General features: G+C 36.2%; 1 protein-coding gene across 6 annotated transcripts in view; it reads left to right on the top strand.

Moving 5' to 3' along the window:
• The window catches only part of LUC7L2 (LUC7 like 2, pre-mRNA splicing factor), a 72,653-nt gene that overhangs the window by 18,038 nt on the left and 36,288 nt on the right, over positions 1-18,327 (top strand). For 2 of the 6 annotated variants that reach the window (XM_070369191.1, XM_005899759.3), the window contains one exon: positions 13,175-13,269. In XM_070369191.1, the coding sequence (XP_070225292.1) occupies positions 13,175-13,269 (95 nt within the window). Of the gene's footprint in view, positions 1-1,729; positions 1,814-4,567; positions 4,590-8,764; positions 8,832-11,537; positions 11,609-13,174; positions 13,270-18,327 lie in introns of those variants that run through there. The other 4 variants (XM_070369192.1, XM_070369194.1, XM_070369193.1 and 1 more) reach the window with 4 other exon arrangements.

The following is an 18,327-nucleotide window of genomic DNA, read 5'->3' as shown; positions in this document are numbered from 1 at the left end:
TAGTGCATAATTTGCATGGTTTATCAGTGTTCATAATTCATTTTTAACAAAAACCCACATTTGGAAGTTTTCTTCTTAGAACGTATAGAAAAATAGGTGTAGATCGCAAACCTACTTGTGGTTGTGTATAGAGGAGGGAGGATTGGGAAGGAAATGAATTTTATTTATGTAGTAAACCCTTGAAAGTTAGCATTAATTAAAAATGCCACTGGAGAAATTTCTATCAGTTAACATTTTTCACTTTTAGGTTAGAGTGGTTTTTATAACAGTAGCATGTTTTAACATTGCTCCTTTTCCATTATGAAGCTGGTGTTGAGAAGGGGCTTAATTCAGGATTTTAACTAACAGAATAACTAATCTTTGTAGTATAATTATAGAAATCATTTTGTTTAAGACGTACTTTACACGAGCCTATTAATCCTAGTAGGGTGCCATTTTTGGTCCCTTCCTCATGGATTTAGATTCCGAATTTTACTGGATGGGTAGTTGAATCAAAGCAACTATTATCACCTGATAAATTCCAAACTAGACTGCAATCTACTATTGCAAAACTGAATTAAAATATATGTGTGTGTGTACTCACTCACATATAATACATACATATTTTTCCTATGTGTGTAGTCCACAGAAACTTGAGTTTCTTAAAATCCACTCTGCTTTGTATACAGATAAATTTATATTTTTATGTGTCTGTTACTGGATTTTTTTTGCCTCCAGACTGATTTACCAGTGAACTCAGGTTTACAAGTCCACGATATTATTTTAGCTGAAATGACTGGATTTTCACTGCTGTGTTGGGCTAGAAGTAAGAAACATACTACTTTCAAGGAGAAGAATGTTTTTTAGATACCCAGATTAGTTCTTTTATGTATATAGAAATCAGAGCATTCTTTTCCTTCTTACCACATAGTTAATGAGTTTATATACTCATCTTATTCAGGACCTTCAAATAATTAGGATTTTTTTTTTTTAAGTGTTCAGTCAGCTTCAAGTTATCCAGGGATAGGGGATATGGACGCCTTCCTGAATAATACCATGTAATTTGAAATTATATAATGGGAAGCTTTGTATGGGACACAGGAACAGCTTAAGGGAATGGTTTCTAAGAAGTGGAAATGGGGTTCAAGGGGTGGGAGAGAGATGGAAAGGGTAGGTTGGAGAGTATTTAAAGCAGCTGTGTCCTTTTTTTTTTTTTTTTTTTAATCCTAGAGACTAACTATAAAGCAACCACTGTCTTTTTGTCAGGGTGGCAGTAACCACCCCCTCTACTCTTAGAGTGCTGTCTGTGAGGGAATCTGAAGTGGCACAGGAAGCCCAGGGCACTTTCTCTTTCACCTCCTTTGCCCCTCTAATGAAAAATTTATTTCCTCTTTTCCATCCCCAAATCAGAATTTTTAATTAGTTCCTTTTTAAACTCCTTGGAGATTTGTCTGTTAAATGTAAGTTGGAATTACTCAAATCAGTTAATCATGTAGATGACCTAAACTTTATGGAAATTCTCAGAAGAGGGACTTTTAGTAGGGAAAAGGAGAGGTAATTTTGGATCACTGGGCACTTCCAGAAAGGACAGTCCTGGGTGAGTGGTGGAAGTGGGAGGCTTTGAACAACCAGAGGGCAGCATGATCGCGCTGGGAGGCTGGGCAGGGGGATGACAGGAGGTGGGAGAGGAATGCATAAGGGAAGTGGGAGGGCCAAAGACAAACTTTGCCTTCTTTGCAATTTTGCCTAGGGCCCTGGTGGTGGCAACCGCCTGTGTGCCACTGAAAATCGTGCCGATGCCTGGCATACTGCATAAATGGAAGCAGGGTACCGCGTGAGTTGAAACATTGGTCACACTATATAAAGTTTGTATATGTGAATCAGTGTAACTCATACACATGTAACTGGGGGTCTGACTGTATTTGGATTTTTCTGATAAGGCATCATGGGCTAAGGAAAAGAGCACTGGGCTGAGACTCAGGAGACCTGGTTTCTAGCCCCAGCTGTACCTCTAATTGTAACCTTGGGTAAGTCACTTAACCTTTTTTGCCTCAAGTTAAATCTATACTTTGTTAAATGAGAAGCCAAGTAATTTCTTATGTTATCCTCAGAAATGTTGACAAATAAGTATATTTTAAAATTTTTTAAAGGAAGAAACCATAGGTAGATATTAGCATCTTATTTTAAGATACATTAAATTTTATAAATACTTTGTTTTAGTTGTTAGCAGTGACAGAAAAGAGAGGGATAATTTGTTTTCCCCAAAATATTCCATTTAAAAAGCAGGAGCAACACAGGAGAAGTAAAACAGTGGTTCAGTTGAATTGTCTGTGATGGTCGGAGGAGCCTAGTGTCCCCACACAGACTAGCCATTTTTTGTTGTGTTGGTTTAATTGAAAGGGTGTCCCTTAGCTAAAGCCCTTTCACCAGCAAGTATGGTTTAGTTATGAGAGGTCTCTAGTCCTGAGCCCAGAAAGGTCTTGCAAGATTTGAGGGATAGGAGTTAAAATTGAGGGTGTATATTTAGATTACTTTCTAAGTTTAGCAACTAGGGAAGTTACAGAAGGTAGTTCTAAGGATTCCATACCTCTTGAATTGCTTATAACTCTTAAATGGGAACAGAGTCCATCTCTGAAAGGTTATATCAGGCCAGAAATGGCAATCTGCCCTCAAAAACAACCAGTAGAATTCAGAATATAGATAAGAATTTTACAGCATCATTTGTTGTCCATTATGATTAGGGAATGTTAGGGCAAGTTAAAGCTTTCGGGTAAGTTTAGCTGTTTTGGATGATAATCTTTCTGAACCTATGATGTACTTTCTCAGTTAACAGAGTACATTAACCATAATTAAATATTTTTGCTGATCATTTATAGTGTACAGTGGTTGTATCTTATGGGATGTAAAGTTAAAGGGACATGCATCCTAGGAGATAATCAGGAAAATACAGTTCAGAAAATCAGTTACTTGTTCCTGGTACTAGTGATACATAAGTGTTGAACCTATAGGACAGTATGACCATGCTGCTTTTCTTCAAAATAAATAGTGAATCAAAGATTGTAGTGTTCTTTTCAGTGGATTTTCTTCATAAAATCACCTTGACTGTAATCTGTGTTCCTTGAGTTGTCATCAACATCGAGAGCATTTTCTCCTCATTTTCTCTCATTAACATAATGGATCATTTATTTCTTGGTCAGTTGTAAATCATTTCTTCTCTTCCACTTGGATTGTTCATTTTAAGTGAAGGAGGCGTAGCCTATAATGTGTAAGCACACAGTTTTTGAAATGATAATGGGATATATCTAGTTTTAGAGCTTGTGAATTCTTTTGACATTTTAAGAAATTTTAACAAACATTAAACAGTTTTAGTAAATATAGGATTTTATCAGAGGTCCAGGCATATCAAAACACCGAAAACTGTTAACACCCACATAGTGAATTCATTTAAAAAAAACTAGTTTTGAACTCTGGTATTTCTGACTACAGTACAATTCAGAAAACAATAATAGTATCACCTCCTACAACTCTGCATCGTTCTTGAATTTTCTACATTTTAGCTCTCCTGAAGGAAACCTGTGCTTTTGAGACATTCTTGCTTCGGGTAAAAAATAAATAAATAAAACCAAAGAAATCATTTTGTCTGTCAGTGCATAAGCTTTATAAGCAGCAAGTAAATATTTTGATTTGGTTTGATTAAGATGTCATATAGGGATAAATGTTAGTGAGCTACATCTTTAAGATGGATAGCAGGAAGTTAAGGGCAAGTAAGGTGTCATGGATGTGGGTGAGGGTTAGTGAGTCAATGTTCAGTACCAGGTGGCTCATATAAACATTAAACCTCGGAGTTGCTAGGGATTCAGGCAAATTCGGGGTTGCAAGGATAGGCAGAGGGCTTAAAACTGTGGGCAAGACTAGATAAATGAGACAGGTACTCCTCAAGAATGGAATTCCAGAAAGGTGCTTGAAATGGACTGAATCCTAAAAGCTCAGGGCTATTAGTATATTCATTGAGGACACATACATGACTGTACTACCCAACTTAATAATCAGTGTATGGGAAAATTGTAGGTAAGAAGATGAAGAAAGTTGAAACATTTTGCTGGAGAAAGAGTGAGGGAGTGGGCGGAAGGGTAAGTTTATGACAGGAATCTTATGGATTCAGCACCTGCAGAAGTCATTCTATTCCTTTCCAGTTTAAGTTCTCATACACTAGCAGCTGCTAGGATAGAAATTAGAAGGCAAGACCTTTTGATCATTTAATCAGTTATGTAAGATTATTGAGGATGTAGAGAAAAGTAGTTTGTAAAAACTGAATTTAGGTACAGTTTTGTGTTTTAACTTAGTAGTGTAAGACTTGAAAAGTCAAAGCCATTAGAAAATAACATGTAACTCAGTCAGCTGAATAAATGTTATATTTTGCTATTTAACATGGGCTAGAGAAAGGAGTCTTTAAAACTTTTTTCTTAAAAAAGCACTCACTAGATACTGATCCTTATGTTCTAATTTAGTTGTGAACCGTGTGCAATGATGTTTGACCTCTGTGATTCTACATGAAAAGAATTTAACCAGCTGCCCTTGCTGAATCTTTTGTCATGTCTCCTGAATGCATGGTAAATTGTTTTGTTTTTATTTTCTTGAGACCTCAGTTTTCTGCAGACATCAGTTTTTTCTTTCAGAGTTAAACTTTACAAAACTTTTCCTTTCAATAAAATTGGTTAGATATTGATGGATAGTGTCTATAGTATACGTACCTTGCTGTTTGGTGGCTCCTATATTCTGTCCTACTGCTGTGTTATACATGATACTCTTCTCTGTCTCTTGAGGGTGTGTTTTAGATCGGGGTTGGCACGACGGCCCACTCGCTTTTTGTAAGTTTTGTTGGAACATAGTTGTGCCCATTTGTGTATGTATGGTCTATGGCTACTTTGCTTTGCAGCCGAGATATATAGCTGGTAAGTTTAAAGTATTTGCCCTCTGGCCCTTTAAGAAAAAGCATGCTGACCATTGTTCTAGATCAGTGTTTCTCAAAAGTGTGGTGCCTGATCAACTTTAGCATCACCTGGGAACTTGTTAGAAATACAGATTCTTGGACCTACCACTCCAGGCCTACCAAATTAGACATTCTGGGGTTGGGTGCAAGCAATTTGTGTTTTAAGAAGCCTTCCACATGACTCTGATGCACATTAAAAGTTTGAGAAACCCTGTTCTAGATAAATGTTTTCCAAATGTTAGTCACACATATCACTTTACTATTTTTTACCCTGTTTTAACATTTTTAATTGTCAACTCACTTTCTGAAAATTTAAGGTAACTTTAAAGTGAAAGCTTACGTCACCAGAAAAATAAATACAGTGAAAACAACATGGTGTTATAAGAGAAAACTAGATTCTGCTGTCATTTACCTGTGCTAAAAATTAGAGCTCGTTAGACATATTAATTAAACACATACTAGGCAGTAAGTGGGAACTTTTTCTTGACTTAATCATGATATAATAATCACCACCAAGTGATTGGTGTTCAAAATGTCATGCTGGTGAAATTATATAACACCTAAAATCACTTTTTGTACAAATTCCATACTTTAGGAAATGCAGTTCTAGTTCCTTACATGGAAGGAAAGCTGTTTGAACTGTACATATCTAAGCCCCTAAGTAGAAATGACTTTTCCTTAGAAATACACACCCATAAGATGGAATGATATAGAAGTCCCTAGAGAGGTCCATTCAGCCTTCTAGGATGAAATTGCCTATTTAGCTTGATCTTAGCTCTCCATTAATGTTCCGGGCTGTGGTGGTCAGTATCTCTGCAGGATTTCACCAGCCTGTTCCACAGTGGGATTGTGAAAAGGTGCTGGTTGTTTGTCAAAGAAGACTCATGGACTAAAAACGGGAGAAGTGCTGTGATTCTGCATTATGGGCAGGCTAAGGAAAACAGTTGATTCACCTCAGATTTTAGAAACCATGTATTTTGAGAAATTATGGTGTGAGAATAAATGATTTAATATGCCTCATAGTATTACAGGGAATACTTTCCCAGACACGGTATTCTGATACTGGCTGAAATGTTTTAGGATGTAGTAATTGTTGGTGCGACTAGAACCTGAATATCTCTAGGTTGCTGGCTTGCTTCAGATTTTTCTTGCTTTATTTTTCTTAGAGATTATGGACATATTTGCTGCTTTTGTCATTTGACTCTGCAATAAAGTAGTAACATAAGACTCTGACCCTAAATGGACTGAAAGTCTAGTAGGGAGTGAAGATGTATAGTAAGTGATAAATTCTGTATGCTGATTACATATATAGATACCTAATTTTGAAAAAATGTTAATAAATATAAAAGACCACCAAACACCTCTAAGACTGAACAAATGTTTTGTAAGTTTCCCTTAAGTTAAAAAAAAATTTTTTAAGTGTTACAAATGAAGTCTCTTAGGTTCTCCTTCACAGTTTTAGTCCTTTCCCCCAAAGGCATTTTTTGTGAATATGTCAGTGGATTTTCCTCTGTGTTGTTTCAGTACTTATAAGGCTCAGTCTCCTTCTTCATGCTAATCTGTTTTTTCATTTTAAATTCCTTTATCATTGAGTTGTCTGTCACCTCTGTCCTTTGATATTCTCATTTCTTTCCATTTTTGTTTCTTTACTTTGTTTTAGATTTGGGGAGGCTCTGCTTAGCTTTTATAGCAATCACCAACCATTGAAAACTTGCCTCATTAATAGACAGATCTGCCAAATACTTTTTCTTCTGCTCTTTTCAGCTATTTTTTCATAGCCAGAGATAGCTTTTGTTACTTCTAATTTTGTGTATAAAACATTGTGGATGATAGAAGGCACCAGATATCTAGAGTATGAGTATTATTGTATCAGAATTGCAGCTCTGTAAGTAAGCATCAAAATATAAAATTTAGCAGGCTACAACTTTTTAATAATTGACTTCGCTTAATGGCATATACCATAAAACAAAGTATATGTAATCCACTTTTAGGACTACATTTGTGGATAACTATTTATTCAAGACACACTTCTAATGTGTGCCTTAAATCTAAGAGGAGCGACATGTTGATTTCCTAAAGCATATATCCCCTGGCGGAAATGTGATGGCACTGACCCCTGCCAGTGGCCAAGACTGCTTTATAATGAGAGAAAATAGGGTTGTGGCAAGGGGTGGAATAGGATTCTTGGAATGCAGCTACTTTAGTATTTATTTTTGAACGTTTCTTTTACCATTCTGTTAGCTCTTAAAGACTCTGAGTAAGCTTTTGCTCTTGCTACAAGGCTGTTTCTCTGTTTCATTCCTTATAATTTTTTTGATATGGATTTTCACAGACAAATAGACTGGAAAATTTGAAAAATTATTTTAGCATTATTTATCTCTGATATTCAGCAAGAACGAACTTTCTTGGAAATTTCTTCTGCAGTAGGCATTGCATTTTAAAAATGGGCTTGTCATGGGGAATATGATGGTGGGGGTGATACAAGTACCGATTTGTGATGATAAACCTATAGGACCATATGAAAGAATTAAGAGGGCTAGCCTTGTAATACCCTAATTTTTTTGGATTTTTCTAGAGGAAAGGAAAGCCTCTACTAGTACTCAGGATGATTTCCTAAGTTCTGTTAGAAAGAAATGACTTGATATTTCATTTGGAAGGGAAAATGCCCTCATTAGTTTTTCCTGCTGCCGTATTTGACTTGAGTATTTTTTCTTTCCTTATATAATAAATATGTTCCTGGAAAGTTTCATATGTACCAGGTCATATTAAATATTTTCAAAGCATCAATAATCATTATTTTAAGACATGGTAGTGAATGCTTTCGTAAAATGAACTTATACTTTGTACTGTATAAATATATGATGAATTAAACTGAGTGTATTTATTAACAAGGTAAATGGAGTAATGAGTTTTTTCTTTGAAGATTATTTTAAAAGGATCCTTATAGGTGAGCTTTAGGCTAAATTTAGGCTGTAGATGAGCTTCAGGCTAAAGGAACAACAAAGGTAGGTGGGAGAAGTTAGGGGTTGGTGAGACTGTTGCAGAAAGCTGTAAAAATGATCAGATTTGTTCTTTACTATAATAGTTACTGTGCAGCAGTAGCTGTTATCTTGGTTCCACAAGAAGACCTAAGAGTTTCACGAAAAGATATGAAGATGAGTGTTTGCCAGTACAGGACAGGTCTCTTCCCACTCTGTACTAGATTAGAAATTGGTGTTTATATAGTTTCCACATTCTATGGACTCATAGCTTATGTTGTAAGAAATGGTAATAAGAAGGTGAGACATTTGAAGATATGAGGGCACAGGGAAATAAAAAACTTTAAGCTTAAAGAAACTTAAAAATTATTCACTGCTCTTTCTAGCTCTGGCTTTTCTTTCACTGAAAGAGTATGGAAATTATTTCAGAGGGAGTAAGCCTACCCTGCTCCAGCCAACAGTGACACATGGCCCCAACAAGTATACCTGTGGGGAGGGGAGGGATTTGATTGTCACATCAGAGAACGTGGGAGAGCTTTTCCCCTCTTGGCCCCGTTTATAAACTACGATGCTTCTGTTTGCTTTGTGTGCTGTTGAGTTTTTCCCTCTCTGTTTTCTCTAAGCTAAGCTTTAAGCTAATTCTGTACAAAAGAAATACTAATTAGTTGTTTTTATAAATTGCTTGCCATTAATGCCTGATAAAATGCAGTAAAATAAGGATTCTGCATACCATTATATATGTCAAATATTACAAACTTTAAGGTTCTTTTGAAATTACAATACTAAACTCAGTTCACTTTTGCTTAGCCTTCACAGTTGTTGATCACATAGCATGGTCATCCACTCACAGCTTAAAAAAATACAGGGAGCATCGGAGAGAATGGGTAAAGTAAAATTTTGATGTTTTTAAAATAGCACCTAAATCTATGAAAATTGATTTGATTTATTGTTTGTATGGGGGGGAGAGGGTGGTTGGCACTCGAAGGGAGGGGGTGGATATTGGGGAAATAGCATGCACCGTGTAAAATGATGTTAGATATCATATAGGCTAAAATTATAAGTGTTGCTACTGCAGTTTGAATACAAGTCTGTTTCAGAAGAGGCAGGACCATACAGTGGCAGTGTTGGGATTTACAGTGGGCCTAGCTTTTTCTCCCTACAGATTGAAGGGGATTTTGAGAATAGCAGTTTTTGAGTAGTTTGGACAGAAGTCGCCTTTTTAGAGTGACCTGTCCATATTCCCTGAATGAAGCTGCTTTGGTAGCACCTCAGGTTCCGTTAATGTTACTGAGGAACGTTGTTTAAGAGGAACAATGTGCATTCTAGTTTTTATTGTACACCCGTGACTCAGGTGTTCCTAAATATAGGTTAGGATTCATGAAGCCCTTGAGGGGGTTGAAGAACAGAGAGAGGTTACTCTGAAGTTAGTTGTTTGGTAGAAAAAATAGAAATTTTGGGGCTTCCTTTCAAATGAAGAATACTTTTCCTTTCACAGTTCTAAATCAAGGTTTTAATCTCAATCCTTAGCATTATAGTTATCTACAAAGCCTAATTAATTAGTATTGTGGAGGTTATAGGGAAGAGAGTCTGCCATGTTTTTATGGGTAGGGCATTTTGTTGTAAATTGTGTTGACTTGATCTAATCTCTGCCTCATTATTTTTAAGCTTTTCCTTTGTTTACACATTTAAAATCTGGGGGAAGAAATTAAAGAAACCAGATTTTACCCTAAAAATATTCTTGCCTCAACTTTGCTATTCCCCTACATGAAACCACTTGCCAAATCCAGATAAGATAGATTTACGTACTGTTTCCCAAACCTTCCTGCCTTCCTAAGCTTTGTCAAAGATGGTATGCCAATTTGGAATGCTCTTCTTTCCCCATTCCTTTGGTCTAAGTCCTATCTTTCCTTCAAATAATGGCTTCTATGTATTACACAAAGCTTCCTCTAACCTCTTCAGTCCTTGTGGTCATTCTAGTCTTAGAAATCCTGAAGTACTACTATTTAATAGTATTCCATCCATTTTAGACATTCATTTGGCACTTGGATCATGCCCCCTTTTGTTGTTACTGTATTTAAATACCCTCTCTTCTCTAAAAGTGATGGGCTCCTTGAGGGTAGAGAGCTTGTCTTAATGAAATGCCTCTTTGTAATCCCATTGGCTGGCACAGAGGATATCTTCAGGAGTCGGCTTGATTCTTTGATTTGGATCCAGTATTAGTATAACAGGACAATTGTTTAACTTAGGTTATTTTAATAGTGAGTACATACCCAGAAACCCCAAACATAAAGTACATTTGAAGTACATTTGATTAATAAAATAATTTCTTGTATTGTAAGGACATTTGGTTCATATTTGTTTCTTATTAATTACAGCCCTTCTCCCCACCTTTGTTTTTCAGTGGGTGCTGTTTTACCTAGTTTCTTTTGAAAAACATGGTTTGGGCCAGATATATTGACAGAAATCAAAATTACTAGTATTTTTATTTTAAAATTCTTTGATTAGTCAGATGATACTTTCATGGTATAAGCCCAAATAAACTTATTAAATACTACATGATAATATAGCCAAATTATTTTAAAATGTTAACCTTAAGGTCTCTGAAGTAAAATTTTAAAAATACCAATAGACAGATACTCAGTTGCTAATCCTTTTCATTTCTGTATCTCAGATTATTAGGAATTTTATTATTTCTTTGTTTATAAAGATTTCTTTACTGTGCAGGCTGATGTTTGATAACTGTGTTTATTGTGTTTGCTGCAGTTATCAAATAGAGCAGACGTTTATATGCAGTGAAGAATTAATTAAAAATACTTTTTGATGTTTATAGAAACGGATGCTTTTTTTAGTATCCCCACACTCATTGGGGATGCTTTTGTTTAATTCATATTTGAAACTGTTTACATTTTATCTGATGGCAGTATCTTCAAGGCACATATGTTAATATTAGGTTTATGTTGTGATTTCTTACAAAATGCTCAACTAGTAAAACTTCTAAAATCTTAATTTTACTCTGAAGCCTGGCTTATAGTATTCTTGAGCCATTAGTTTGACAAAGCACTGGAACGATACTGCTGTTGCATTACTGAAAAGCTTAGATAATTGTGGCAGGGGACTTGTAGAATATATGATTTTCTCCTCTTCAAAAAATTTTTTTTTAATTTCTTACCTTAAAGGTAAAATATTTTTTCTTACATGTGAGGAAGCAAAAAACCTCTAATAATGGCATTGCCATTCTGATGTGAGCTCATCAGAGTACCATTCTGACATGAGCTTAGGGCCCTGATCAGTATGAAATACGCTTTATAAAAATTTTTTTTCCTAAAACCCCAGTTGGCCCAGGGACCACTTTACAGAGCTCCAGCCTTGGACTTTTACCTATGATCAGTCCTATTCTTCTCCAGGGTTTATACTTGTTAAGTCAATATTAAAACACAGAAAACACCCCCCCGCCCCGATTTTGTTCACTTTTGTTTTCATATACAAGAATCTTAACAGTGAACATGTACTTCTAGATGCTGTATTGAAATTGCTGGCAGAGTCTATTCTATACAAACTGAACAATCTGGCCCCTTGTTTTATTTGTAAAGGTTCAATGTATCTATGCCTGACTACTTCAATCTGCAAGGGAGTGTCAGAAAGGCCCCGCATTCGCCGAGCCGTGAGTTATCACTAACTTTTCAGATGTGTTAATAAATGTGGAACAAAAAGCAGTTGTGTTTAAAAGGAAAAAAGGACCATCAAAATAACCTCTATTATAGTAGCAGGCGTGAACACTAAATGAATTACTCCAAATTGTGGTGTCAAAAATAACATTAACTAGAGACTAGCCTCTAGAAAACCTATTGTTGAACTGCTCTGAAGCTGTTGTTTTAGCCAAAAGTTACTGTTCTTAAAGTTTTATAAACCATGATTGCAAATTAAAATGTTGTTTAAGTCTTTTGAACCAAGTTAAAACAATCTGAACAAAATCTTACCCTGCCTAAAAATGATAGTATTTAATTGACTTTGAGTTAAGCTCTTTAAAATAATACCATGTTAAAGGGGTAAAGTTTTAACCTTTTTTGTTACTCACATGTCAAAAACAAACAATTGAATCTCTTCCTTGAAAGTTTTAGTACAGTGTTATTTACAGTCTGTTTTGGTACCAACAGTTCTTGCTTCAGTAATTCACCAGTAGGTTTTCATTCATCAATGACTATGTCAATTTAAGGCTAAAAATAAAACACTTTCATTTCTTAGGGCTTAATCAGTCTCCTTAGAGGAAACCATCCTTAAGAATTCCCCCCTCCCAAAGAGATTTGAAGCAAAAAAAAAATCTAACTAACATCTATTTTTTTTTGTTATTAGAGATAGTTAACTTTCTTTTTCTTATATTCTTTCAAGTTTTGAGTAGATAGGCCTATTTGACTAGCAGGTCGGAAGCTTCTGTTGCCTAGGAGGTGTATTGTGTTAAGTGAAGACAGAATAAATTTAAATGGACCCAGTTTGGCCATTTATAGCACAGACTACCTAAAACTTGGAGATATGGGACCTTTGGAGCCATTAAGTTAAATGTTTCATTTAGGCAGTGTGCCTTTGTTTGACTGGTGTGTAAGTCCTTCTTCCAGGTTTGTACACTCGTAAACACGTCATTCTACCCTCTCTAACTCCTCCCAGCAGCAAAAGGGAGACACTTCAGCTGGAACAAAATAGTGGAAGAAATGGCGTCTGGGGTTCAGTGGGGATTCGCAGTGTGTATGCAATGTTTGCAAGATTACTTTTTATGTTTTTCAATTAATGTAAATAATTACAGAATGAATCAGTGCTTAGTGTCAATGTAGGGAACATCGTATACCAATAGAAATTCTCCTAGTGGGTCTGCTGCAAGTCGTTTAACCTCTTGGGTCCTCAGTTTTCTCATCTACAGTATGAAGGAGTTGGACTCAATAATCTTTAAGGTCCATTCCTGCTCTAAATCCTGTGCTTTTCTGAAGTACTCTATTTAACAGAATGCATTGCTTTCCCACTTTGACTGTTTGAATTACATGTGCAGTACATGTACTGCAACTGCATGTTGTCTAAAATAGTTTTTCTGTAGGATATTATATGAACTAACCCCTCTTGAGGTGATTTATAAATGTGTGTGTATAGCCACACATAAAAAGCTAGTGTTAGTAGGGCTCTCAGAAAATACATATTTTCTAAATGTCTAACCTTGAATGTCATTAACTTTCCTCTATTACAGGAGATACTACTCGTCAACGAATCAAATTCAGTGATGACAGAGTGTGCAAGAGTCACCTTCTCAACTGTTGCCCCCATGATGTCCTGTCTGGAACTGTATGTGTTTATTAAATCTATTATTTTATTGTTGGTATACTACAAAAACAAACTACTTGATAACGTCTTAGTTTTGTGTCAAATTACTATGCAGTGATTTTTTTTAAAAACACTTGTTAGCAGAGCAATTTACATCTATTATATTCAGGTTGATTATTTAGGTCTGCAATAATGGGATTCCTCACAGAAATTATTGCTATTTTACTTTATAATATTTTCCATTCTTTAGAGCATTTATTTGGAACAAAGAGACAGTTATAATACATCAGTTACATTTTTAGTTTAGAAATAATGTAGATGATTTTTTTAATTATTTGCTTCAGTGTTGAGCATAGGAGACTTTTATCCAAAACAGTTTACATTTTCATTAAGATTTCTGCACATTTGTAGACATTATTGTGAAGCAATATATTGGTAATTACTTAAATTCACAGTAAAGTTTGTGAGTAGTGTTGTTGGTTAAAACTCACTTATATTGCTTACTCCTGATAATACATAAAGCTCACTTAATTTATATTCTACATCTAGTGATGTTAGTTTATCTTAAAGTATTATAATTTTTAATTTGATGGATAAATCACATGATCATGGATCTGTAGAACAAAGGATTTTGTTACCTGGGTTTTGGATTTGATTGAAATGATACTTTCAAGAGCTCCTGGTCACCCGGATAGCACAGGAGGGCTGGTAGGGCTAAATATTTAGCTGATTTTGTCATTTTTCTAAAATGAAAGGATTTCATACTTCATTTGAAGAAGCAGTGAGGTCCCTTAATTAAAAATGTCTAAATGAATGGTTTCTTCTGCCATAGGATGTGGGATGTTAGTTCCCTGACGAGGGATGAGACCCACGTTCCCTGTAGGGGAAGTGTGGAGTCTTGACGAGTAGTGTCTTTTTGATAGGAGTAGAATACCCCAAATGTATAGGTATCCAGGCATTTTTGATTTAAAAAAGCACCTGTCTTTTGGGGGCTTCCCTGATAGCTCAGTTGGTAAAGAATCCACCTGTGGTTCAAGAGACCCAGTTTGATTCCTGGGTCAGGAAGATCTGCTGGAGAAGGGAAAGGCTACCCACTCCAGTATTTGGTCTTCCCTGTAGCTCAAATGGTAAAGAATCTGCCTGCAATGCAGGAGACCTGGGTTCTATCCCTGAGTCAGGAAGGTCCTCTGAAGGGAATGGCAGTCCTCTCCAGTATTCTTGCCTGGAGAATCCCATGGACAGAGGAGCCTGGTGGGCTACAGTCCATGGGGACCCAAAGAGGCATACATGACTGAGTGACTAACACTACTACACTTGTCTTTTTCCAATAGGAAAGACCATTGAAACTGTGTTATATAAGTTAATAGAAGTGCTAACATTTAAAAAAATATATAAATACTTAAATTTATTTTTTAAGTATCAATATATTACAAGACAAGCATACCGGTTTCTCAGGGCTTGAATTAGGACTGTGACAGATATCTCTGTTAGACCCTCATATCTACTCTTTAGAATTTGCATAATTAAAATATTCTGCTCTGCTGTAATATTGAAATCTATATTATCTGTAGTTATCTGTGGTATTATTTGATTCTTCACATTTACTGTTTAACTCTTAATGATACTTAATGGATAAATTATCACTTCAAATGAATTTTGAGAACAAGATTAGTTGATAAGTGGCAGGATTTCAGTTTTTGGTACTTTAAAACCAGCAAGAGCAAGACTTTGACATATTATTACATTCTTCAGTTATGGCATTTAATAATAATTTTAAAAATCTGACATCACAGTTGTGCTTTTGCATTTTATAATTATATAATTCAGTTACACTCATTTATTTCTCTGTTGGGTAAAACAATTTGTTGAGTATATGTTCCATAGTTAGCCTTAATGATAGTAAAGTGATTTATTAAAAATTATTCAGTTCTGTTGATTTAAAGTAAAACTGGGACCAAAGCCAAATTTTCTGAGGTCTAGTTTTATTCACTCTAGTTTTATTTACTCTGTAGGTAATACTTAATCCTTCATCATGTTGGTCTTAGACTTTCATTGTAAAATTCTTGCTGGTGGATTTGTAAGAAGCACATTTTTTCAAATTTCAGTGTTTCTGTAGTATGCATCTTAAAATTGATGATAGAAAAATACTGTTTTAATTTGTAACATTTTTCTTACAGTGAGGCTTAAAATTGGTGTTTTGGATCACATGAAAAATAGCGAATGACCTTTGAAAGGCACTTGTTAGAGAAATTCTATATGAGACCTATCTTCTTTATGTCAGCTTAATAGGCAAGAGATTGTCATTTATGTAAGGATGGAGTTAAGTCCTTATGAGCCTCTGAAGCAAAATTTTCAGGGCTGGCTCTAGAATTTTGTAAGAGTCCAAGGTTGTCTAGAGTGATGAACTTGAGAACCTGAAACCACCCATGAGTGACTGTCTCATGACGCTTACTGTAATACTAAAAAGGGCTGTTTATAGCAGTTTTTGGAGAAGGCAATGGCACCCCACTCCAGTACTCTTGCTTGGAAAATCCCATGGACGGAGGAGCCTGGTGGGCTGCAGTCTATGGGGTCGAAAAGAGTCGGACACGACTGAGCGACTTCACTTTCTCTTTTCACTTTCCTGCATTGGAGAAGGAAATGGCAACCCACTCCAGTGTTCTTGCCTGGAGAATCCCAGGGACGGGGAAGCCTGGTGGGCTGCCGTCTATGGGGTCGCACAGAGTCGGACACGACTGAAGTGACTTAGCAGTAGCATAGCAGTTTATCCTGTGTGCGTGTGGTTTTTACCTACAGAGCTCTGACTTCTTGAGCAACCAGTCTCTGTAGGGCTAATGCTTTTCTGGCACAGAATCTAATAGTTCACACCTCTGTATGTTGAAAATATTTTTTTGACCTGTTAGATCACAGATGAAAAGAACCAAATTGTAATTATTGATTTTATAGTGCTTTTTGTCTTTTTTATAACTAAAAGTTGCCCTTTAGTTTTCCAGACCTTGTTCCTCAGATCTGTCACTTCCAAGAGAATATGACTCATCAGTGTTCTAGATTATTTAGCAGAAGATAACCCAAAAATATATTCTTTGGCTTTTCTTTATTATTATTGTAAAAAGGTTGAACTTTATACTGAGTACTTGGAGAGAAAGGGTATGGTTTCTGAAAACATACTCATAACTGACAAATTGGAATATTTTTGAAATTCACTTTGATGAAAATGGCCCTGTAGCATTGTACCTTTCTTTAGTCTGGTACTTTGGTATAACCTTTTCTTTTTTTTTGGAGTATAGTTGATTTACAAAGTTGTATTTCAGGTGCTGTAGCCCGCCAGGCTCCTCTGTCCATGGGATTTCCCAGGCAAGGATACTGGAGTGGATTGCCATTTCCTTCTAATTCAAAAGCTTGGATTATTTTCCTATTCATCTAGAACTTTTTGTTTGTCCCACTCTTTTCATCCTTTGGTCCATTTAGTTGTCTCCTTATATTTAGCATGCATAAAGTAGACAGCACCCCCTTTCAGATTTAGGCAAAACAAAAAGCCTAAGAGTTGTCATCTCCCCCTGCTCCCTCCCTCCACCAAAATAAACCACATTATTTCTGGTTCATATATTCCCTAAGGAAAGATAAGGATATTGAAATGCTTAAAAAAATCTTTGCATCTAGTTCTTAGGAACCTGGGGAAAAGGTATGTAATAGTAGTAATTTACAGAAAGCATTAAATCGGAAGCAGGCGGCATCAGAGATTGAAATTAAGATCTGCAGGGATAGGGATGTATACTCATAATACATTTATCCTAAATTCAAAAATGGCCACTATTAATTTTCTTACAGACTTCATCATAGGATAATTTTAGTGTTGACAGGCCATCATGTCTTCTAGCTTAAGGCCATCATTTTATATAGATAGAAAAATTAAGATTCAGGGAAATTGTCTTTGTCAGATGTCTCACAAATAATCATGGTATATTATGCCACGTGGGAATCTTAGAGTTATTTTAATCCAAATACTTCTTTAATGTTTTATGTTTGTAAAGAGCTGATCTTGAGAAATACTTCAGTTCAGTTGCTCAGTCGTGTCTGACTCTTTGCAACCCCATGGACTGCAGCACGCCAGGATTCCCTGTCCATCACCAACTCCCAGAACTTGCTCAGACTCATGTCAATGATGCCATCCAAACATCTCATCCTCTGTCATCCCCTTCTCTTCCTGCCTTCAATCTTTCCCAGCATCAGGGTCTTTTTCAGTGAGTCAGTTCTTTGCATTGGGTGGCCAGGTACTGGAGCTTCAGCATCAGTCCTTCCAATGAGTATTTGGACTGATTAACTTTAGGATTGACTGGTTTGATTTCCTTGCAGTCCAAGGGACTCTCAAGAGTCTTCTCCAACACCACAGTTCAAAAGTATCCCTTCTTCAGGGCTCGGCTTTCTTTATGGTCCAACTCCCACGTCCATACATGACTACTGGAAAAACCATAGCTTTGATTAGACAGACCTTTGACAGCAAAGTCATGTCTCTGCCTTTTAATATGTTGTCTAGGTTGGTCATAACTTTTCTTCCAAGAAGCAAGCGTCTTTTAATTTCATGGCTGCAGTCACCATCTACAGTGATTTTGGAGCCCAAGGAAATAAAGTCTGTCACTATTTCCATTGTTTGCCCATCTATTTGCCATGAAGTGATGGTACCAGATGCCATGATCTTTGTTTTCTGAATGTTGAGTTTTAAGCCAACTTTTTCACTCTCTTTTACTTTTCATCAAGAGGCTCTTTAGTTCCTCTTTGCTTTCTGCCATAAAGGTGGTGTCATCTGCATATCTGAGATTATTGATATTTCTCCTGGCAACTTTTATTCCAGCTTGTGCTTCATCCAGCCCGGCAATTTGCATAATGTACTCTGCATATAAGTTAGATAAGCAGGGTGCCTATACAGCCTTGACGTACTCCTGTCCCAATTTGGAACCAGTTCTGTTGTTCCATGTCTGGTTCTGACTGTTGCTTCTTGACCTGCATACAGATTTCTCAGGAGGCAGGTAAGGTGGTCTGGTATTCCCATCTCTTGAAGAATTTTCCACAGTTTGTCGTGGT

This window comes from Bos mutus, chromosome 4, assembly GCF_027580195.1.
Source record: "Bos mutus isolate GX-2022 chromosome 4, NWIPB_WYAK_1.1, whole genome shotgun sequence".
NCBI lineage: Eukaryota > Metazoa > Chordata > Mammalia > Artiodactyla > Bovidae > Bos > Bos mutus.
The sequence above is the reverse complement of the archived record's forward strand: the minus strand, read 5'-3'. Positions and strand labels throughout refer to the sequence as shown.